General features: G+C 41.6%; 1 protein-coding gene across 2 annotated transcripts in view; it reads left to right on the top strand.

Moving 5' to 3' along the window:
- The first annotated feature begins 408 nt into the window (after positions 1-408).
- SCG3 (secretogranin III) overlaps positions 409-7,993 on the top strand; it is a 28,620-nt gene continuing 21,035 nt past the window's right edge. Inside the window, exons 1-8 of one of the 2 annotated variants that reach the window (XM_064668782.1) lie at positions 409-642; positions 1,341-1,393; positions 1,944-1,989; positions 2,084-2,299; positions 3,346-3,488; positions 4,667-4,828; positions 5,150-5,327; positions 7,154-7,270. In XM_064668782.1, the coding sequence (XP_064524852.1) occupies positions 558-642; positions 1,341-1,393; positions 1,944-1,989; positions 2,084-2,299; positions 3,346-3,488; positions 4,667-4,828; positions 5,150-5,327; positions 7,154-7,270 (1,000 nt within the window). In that variant the 5' untranslated portion in view covers positions 409-557. The remainder of the gene's footprint in view (positions 643-1,340; positions 1,394-1,943; positions 1,990-2,083; positions 2,300-3,345; positions 3,489-4,666; positions 4,829-5,149; positions 5,328-7,153; positions 7,271-7,993) is intronic. The other variant, XM_064668783.1, reaches the window with a different exon arrangement.

The raw sequence follows: 7,993 nt of genomic DNA, 5'->3' as shown, positions 1-7,993 counted from the left end.
TGAAAAGCAGATGATGATGAAGATTGATGACGGTGCCTTTGCTGGAAAGGGATGAAATAGATGGAAGTGATTCACAGGCCTCCCCTGAGGGGACGAATTCCACCTCTCCGGCTCCAAGCGCGGGTGCAGCGCAGCCCTTGGGGGCTGACGGCGCTGCCGGGGGTGGTCACGCCGGGCGGGTGTGCCCGCAGCCCGTGGCCGGAGCCCGTTCCCGGAGCCCTGCCCGCCCCTCTCCGCGCACCCCCCGGGTACCCCACAGCCCCCCGGGTTCCCCACAGCCCCCCGGGTTCCCCACAGCCCCCCGGCCGCTCTGCCCGGCCCCGGCCAGGAGCTCAGGGCCGCGGGAGCCGCGCATGCTCCGCGCCCGGCCCGCCCCCATCTCCTCCCCGCGCCCGGGGCCGGCGGCGGGGCCGGGCTCGACCATTTCTGCGGGCGCGGGGACGCGGGGCCGAGCCCCGGGCAGCGCCTTCCCCGAGCTTCAGCACCGCGGGCCGGACAGCGCCCGCCGGCCCGAGCGGCTCCCGCGGGGCCCCGCCGAGGGCCTCGATCCCCGCACGATGTTCCTCCGGCTGGCGGTCGCGGTGCAGGTGCTGTCGCTGCTGGCGAGCCGCGCTCACGGCTTCCCCAGACCCGCGGGCAAAGGTAAGCGCCTGCCCCGCAGAGCCCTCTCCGCGGGTCTGCGGGTGCGGGAAGTTCTGCGGGTGCGGGAAGTTCTGCGGGTGCGGGAAGTTCCGCGGGATGTAGAGGGAGGGGAGAGAAAACTTTCCTTCCACTCGGCGAAAAGCGATGAGGTCCTAAAGCGACAAAATTCCCGACGCTGATCACTGAAGTTGCAATCTGATATTAAAGTGATGGGATAGGTGCTGGTAGAGGGAAAAGCTCTGAATTTTTTCAGTCTTCTCCAAGCAGTGTTTTCATCCGTTCTACTGCGGCGTCTGCACGAGTCTTTCTTGCTCCCTGTCTCCCCCGCTATTCTGGATGGAAGAGATTTTTAATCTCTTGGTTGTGGCAATCCGATTATTGCTATTTTAGTCAATCTCTTCCAGCATTTTTCCCCAATTTGTGAGTTTTCTCATCAGAAAGAGGTTGCTGTCTGTATCTCTGTATCTTGTGCAGAACTTCTCCCTCTGCCCCAATCATGGTTTATTTAAATGTTTGACTTTTTAACTGTGTTCTCATTCTTCTAGGAACACTGATTTTTTTTTTTCCAGAACCAGCAGTTGACATCCTATTTAAGACATTGTTTTTCATGGGAGAAAACTATAAATTAAGAAAAAATGTGCCTTTTGTAGTTGCGTGTATCATATAACTGAGTATATACGTGTGTGTGTTTATTCTAGATAAAGCTATACACAACAGACAATTAAGTGTAGAAAGACCTTTGGAGGAACAGGTGAGTGAAAGAAAAAAAATTTACAATGGGTTTTTTATTATGGTATTCTCATAATATTTTGAGCCTTTCAAGTACCAAATCCCTGAATATCCCTGAGTTAAAAGTAGATATGTCAGTAAAGTGATTATTTATGATGTTGAATGCAAAATATAGTTTCAATAATTTTTAAAAACTGGAATATGGAGTTTCACTGTCCAGCATTCCAAAAGCAGGTTGTTAGCTCCGACAGCTCACAGGTGTGCCACCCCTTTGTATTGACATCCTGTGGGAATATAGCATGAGCTTGGAATGAAGAAGGAAAATGTAACTGGCATTTGTCTTAAAATGGGAAGTTTGTTGCAGCTTCTTGTAGTGTGTGATTCTGATCAGAGATGGGGGGTACTGACAGAAAGTGCCAAGTGCTTAATCCTGTTCTACTTATTCAGGCAAACTTCTTAATAAGAGTGAAAACCAGATGCTAAGGCTTCTGCTGGTATTGATAAATTAAGAGATCACACATTTTATTCCTTCTGCCTGTTCTTGTTTTATTTGTTTTATTTTTGTGTATTAGATTGCTGAAGCTGAGGCAGATAGGAATAGGAAAACAGCTCCCACAGGTAAAATATCTTTCCTGGTTTTATAGCAATATTCGTAATGGTATTCAAAGAGGTATAAGGTTTTATGTTATGTGTGCATTGATATATTTTCCAGAAAATAAGCCAGAGTTCAGGAATTATTCCTTTGTTGATGACCTGAACCTGCTAAAATCAGTAGCAGAAAGAGAGAGGAATGAAAAGGAGAGGGAGTCAATTAGAAGCTCTTTGTACGAACAGCAACTGGCCGTTGATGATGCAGACTCCACCAAGAACCGCAGGCTAGTGGATGACTATGACTCCACTAAAAGTGGGCTGGATTATAAATTCCAAGGTATTCTATAATCATCTTTCAGTGACTTCTAGGTTAGATTTCTCTTGCATAGTGACTGCTGTCATGAATGTTGTACTCAGCACCAAACATGAGCTTTATGTGTTACTGGAGTGCAGTTTCAATTATTTCCAGTTGTGGAAGCTTGTTGTATTACAATTAGGTTTTGAAATGCAGTACAAAAGAATTGCTGTTGATTTTCAGTCTTCTTCCTTGGAGGAAAATCTAACTGTGTAATTTGTATTATGTGTTTTAGTAATTTAGATTTGATGGAAGGAAAATGGGACATATTTTTAAATGAAAATATATTTATTCTGGTTTGAGAGGAAGAAGCACCTTTACATGCAGCTAAATCACTTTTATTTATTCCAAATGTTATGTGCAGTGTTAGATAATTCTCCTCATCATAAAGCTAAAAGAAATTACCAAAGGCAAAAAAATACTTGCCTTTGCTACAGGAGTGTTTAATTGATTTGTAGTTTAAGTGAGTCCTCTGAGAGTTGTAAGCAGCATTTAACTCAGGATATTTTTAATTATATCAAAGTATCCTGATCACAGATCAAAGCTTACTCATCATGTTCTCTCTCCCATTGTCATTATGATATTATTTGCCATAAGTCATGATTACAAAATTAAAAGTTTATTTTCTGAAATTCAAACAAGAAGATTGTCATGATATGATTTCATCTAAGCGGCCATACAATGAAATTAGATACCAGGAAGGCACATATAAGTGTATATGGGAGCAGTGCTCTCTCATTCTTACGATTTCTTCTATAAACAGGAGAGTATGCTCCTAATATTCATCTCTGCTCTTTTGACAGAGTCAGTCAGAAAGATATTTTTCAGATGTGGAAAATGGACACAGAGAACTTTTCACTGTGACTGATGTAGTGGCTTGCAAAGTGTGTATCAAAATATAGTCCTAGTGTGTCGAAAAGGTGCAGCTTTGTTCTGAAGAGAAGAAGATGTGGGCAGATATTTTTACAAGATGTTTAATCCAAATGAGTTAGGACAGTCAGCACACAGTTAAACTATAATCCTTTCAGATGATCCAGATGGCCTCCATCAATTAGATGGCACTCCTTTGACTGCTGAAGACATTGTTCAAAAAATTGCTGCAAGAATTTATGAGGAAAATGACAGAGGAGTGTTTGACAAGATTGTTTCAAAACTTCTAAATCTGGGGCTAGTAAGTATCTTGTTAATACTTCATTTAACAGTTTTGTGGGTTGGTTTAATGCTCTTTTAAAAAACAATTTGGAGAAACACTGTGTGTAATACTGACTTGAGTGAAAATGAATGGGATTCAGGCTCTAGGAAAATTTCTGTATTCATTTGGGCACACTGGTTTAGTTCTGCAATAACATTGTTGTTCCTGTGATGGCTTTGCAACAAAATAGGCCAAACTGCAGAATGTTTCTGATGCTGAGAAAACATTCACTGATTGTACTCCTCCCATGTCTGCCCTCATTTCTACTTTAACTTCTCTTCCGATTTTCACTGAATTCTTTTGTATTATTAATTTCTATATTTAAGGGGGAAAGGTCTGACCTCATTCCTATCCACCTACTACTTAGTGTCATAAGGAAACATATAATGTTGCTGGTTTGTTGAGGATATATTATGTTCCTGATTTTTAGCAAGACTGGATTTGTCTCTGACCTCTGGATGTCTCAATAGCTTTAGCCATGGCCATATGGGATTCTTGTATCTTAAAATATTGACCTGATGTTTTCTGCACTAGATTTTGCAGTTAGCTATTGCATGCTGCACCCCACTGATTACAGAGGGAGCTGTGGGACAGATGCATGATAGAGTTCTTTTTCAAGTGACAGCTGTTACAAAGCAAAGACAAAACATTTTGATGATGCCATAGAAAGCTATTTGCTTTTTTCCCCTTCTATATCACTGTATGTAGATGTGTTGCAGAACTGTACATAGATGTGTTGCAGAACATACTTTATATACACAAACATGTACACACACGTAGGGGGGTATGACACACTTGCAGTTCAGTCTTTCAAGCTGCACTCCATTGCGTTAAGCCCTAAACAGATTTGTTTTCCTGTTGAAGGCTGTATCTGTGGATGAGTGGGTTTTATGTACACAAAACATATTTGGTGTGTGTTTCTGTGTGTATATATATGTATGTGTGGGTGTGTTTATATAAATATAGACATGTGTATATGTCTGTATATATACATGTATACACACACATTGGTGAAGATACCACGCCTAATTTGGTTGTGCTTTTTGTGAAGCAAACATATTTAAAGCGATCTATTTGCAAAGCTCGGGTTTCATACTGATGTTTCATCCAGGAGAAGCACAGTATTCTATGAGTACTCTGCACAAATATTTCAACAGATCACAGAGAGTCAGGCCTATACCCTGGAGGATGAAGTGGCAGAGGTTTTACAACAGCTAATTGCAAATGAAGCAAAGGAACGTGAGAAGGAGTCTGAAGACTTTGATTACACTGCAAGCAGAGCAGACAGTGATCCAAAGGAAAAACAACAGGAAAGAATGGTAATTTCTTAGCTAATGATTTTGTCTTCCTTGCCAAATAGTACTAGTAAACCAATACACTGCTTTCTTTAGGGAATAATTAGTTCAATCTGGAAACTAAAGATGTTCTTAAAGAAATTCTGTTAGACACAAAATGAACCATGAGTTACTTTGGAGTTTAAGCCAAACATGCAATTGAAATAACTTTGAGAAAATAGTATAGTCTTCACCTTGCAATTAGGAACATGTTGGCATAAGGTTATGATACAATTTCTTGCTCTAGTAACTCTCTCACCAAAAGCAATGTGCTTATAGATATCTTTTTTTATATCTTTTGTGGAGACACCAAGCAAATCTTATCAGGATAGTATCATTAATGGAGAGATTGATGATACACTGGATAACACATGGTCATCATCTAATATCTTGGAAAGAAGAAATGAGCTGCCTTCTGAAGATAATTTTGAAGACCTCCAATACTTTCCAAATTTTTACGCACTATTAAAAAGTCTTAACTCAGGTGAGCTCATCATGTATTTACAGAATTATTTAGGAAAAAAGAAAATTAAGATTCTCTGTGTTTTCTCTTTTCCCTTCCCCACAACTTCCCTAGTTGCAAGACCACATGCTTTGAAAATGTTCTCTAAGATGTATAGCAGAAACTAATTTGATTATTAATTTTGATGGCAAAACATTGGGAGGAACAGCACTCAGAACTGCAAAGAGTGTGACCTAGGCAGCCCTTCCCATCTTGTGCTGTGTGATTCAGGAGTCCTGAATTCTTTTCATTCCTGTAAGAACATGGTGAAAAACTGGCAAACTGTTTTCTCCAGAGATCATTCCAGTAATATCTGAGTCTTCCAAGCCAACAGAGGTACAAGTAAGCCACAGCAGAATCCTCGCAGTGATGGTACCAGTAAATGAGTCTGAGCCTTCCAGCCTTTTCACAAACCACAGGTTTGCTGTTTATTGCAGTGAAAGCTCTGCACGTCTCTTCCTATTCCGGTGCTGGACATCACTGCCTTCCAGTCATTGCAGGCAGGACTGTGGCACCTCACCACAGCCCCTTTGTCAGCACCCACTCTCTGCAGCCACACACACACACACTTATTTTTGTGTATATGTGTGTTTATTCTGTAGATTCCCTGTCCTGCAGGAGCCTTAATATCGCTTCAAACTGTCCCCATAAACACCTGAGTGGAGAGCTAAAATGAAAAACCCGAGGGCATATTTTGCTCAAGTCCAACCCACAGACTTCATATTCTTCCTGTTCTTTTCATTTTCCCATGGTGGTTTTGCATGCTAGCTCTTCTCCTTTTTCTGCTCACAAAGCAGAAAGGCGTGTTGGGTTTGGCAGGTTGTCAAGCAAATCGAGCCAGGTCCCACTGGCTGCACATCCCTGCCTTGCCTCCTGCTTTATACTGTTCACCTGTCGGGTCGTATCAAGCTGGAGGAGAGGGATTCACTTGCATCCTACAGCTGTGTGTTAAATTGCAGGCAGCAATAAAAAGCCTGTTCAGCAGCTCCCAGAGTGGCTGGCCCTCTGCCAAGGCTGGGAGTGTGTTTCTGGCCGTCCCTGACTGACAGTGCCCCTGGCTCTGTTAGGTCCTTCTGTGATAACCTGGGGAGTGGGGATGGCTTTTGCAACTGGGGCAGTTTCATGCTGCTAATGCAGAAATAGCAGTAACATTGTTCAGCTAAACAAAGGTATTGTTCAGGTAAACACAGTGGTAAAAGGAAAGCTAAGAAGTAGGTAAGCATGGGCAAGAATAGATTTTTATAATAAAAAATAATTGTTTGTATCACTTCCTGAAGTCATGATCCTGTCAACCATGTAATATTACGTTGTCTCAGTACATGAGTCATGGACTTGTGCGTGGTAACAATCTCATTTGAAACACTTTATATTTTTATCATCGAATCCATGGGTCTTGTAGGAGAAAGGAACTCTGAACTCATACAGAGCCAGACTGCTCTACAAAATAGTTCACAAACAAATAAAAGAAAGATGAAAGAAATGTAGAAAACTCTACCCTCTGATCAGCAGTTTGGACTGTCAGGTCACTTCATCTCGGTGTGTTTAGTGTTCTTAGCTGTAAAAGGAATGACACAGCCCTTCAAGACACAAAGCTGTAAAGAAGAACTAAAGCCTGAAGCTTTAAAGTATATTCAGCTGTGCTTTGCAGGAACAGTTTATATGTAAGTTCTCTTTGCTAATCCAGCACAGCATTTTCTCTTTCAGTGAGTAGGTCATTCTTTATGCAGAAAGTTTGCACGGTTTGCAGAACTGAGTTTTCCCAAGTAGCCTGAAGTCTCTGACTAATTTTGCTTCATCCCCTCACACAGAGACAGAGACAAAAGAGAAAGAGACCTTGATAACTATCATGAAAACCCTGATTGATTTTGTGAAGATGATGGTTAAATATGGAACAATCACACCAGAAGAAGGAGTTTCCTATTTGGGTGAGAATGCTATTTTCTTACTCTAACAACAGTGATAACTATCTTCTCATCTTCCTTGCTCTTATAAAACCTGCTTCAGCTTTGTTCATTCTAAATGTTTTAAAGCTGTACTTCTAAATGATTGATTATTCACTATAGCATGTTTAATTCCATACTGCTTTAATACTTCCATCTAATGAAGGGAAGGTAATTTATGAGATATGCATTTAGAGAATTATTACATTTTCACACCTGTGAAGCACAATTTATTTCAAGGACTTTATGCCAGGGTGAGATCAGGGTTTTCTGTGTTCTGTTGAGGTGAATCAGGCACCTGCATTTTCCAAAGACAATCTAGCACTTCAGCTCCTGTAACCTGTCCCATATAAGTAGCCAGAATAGATGGCTAATGCTATGGTTGTCTACCAAGTAAAACTCCTTCCATCTATGAAAAGTGTTTCATTTTGGCACAGGAGTAGATTTTGAAGCACTCTTTCCTGGATACATTTTAGAGTCTGTGGCTATGTAGGTATTGTAAAATCATTGTAATTTCCTGAAGAGGGAATTTGGAACAGCCTGGTTTTGTTCTTGTTTTGTTTTGTTTTGTGTCTCACACACCTTTCCTGGCTTTGACAAACTCTCCTCCCTTTACTGTTGGTAGCCTTTCTGTGTAAATAAGCAGACCTACAGAAGAAGGGCTCATCTGCATAAACTCTGCACAATCCTTTCATTTTTCTGAAGTGT

The sequence above is a fragment of the Pseudopipra pipra genome, chromosome 12, assembly GCF_036250125.1.
Source record: "Pseudopipra pipra isolate bDixPip1 chromosome 12, bDixPip1.hap1, whole genome shotgun sequence".
Taxonomy (NCBI): domain Eukaryota; kingdom Metazoa; phylum Chordata; class Aves; order Passeriformes; family Pipridae; genus Pseudopipra; species Pseudopipra pipra.
Note: the sequence above shows the minus strand (reverse complement) of the source record. Positions and strands in the feature narration are given on the sequence as shown.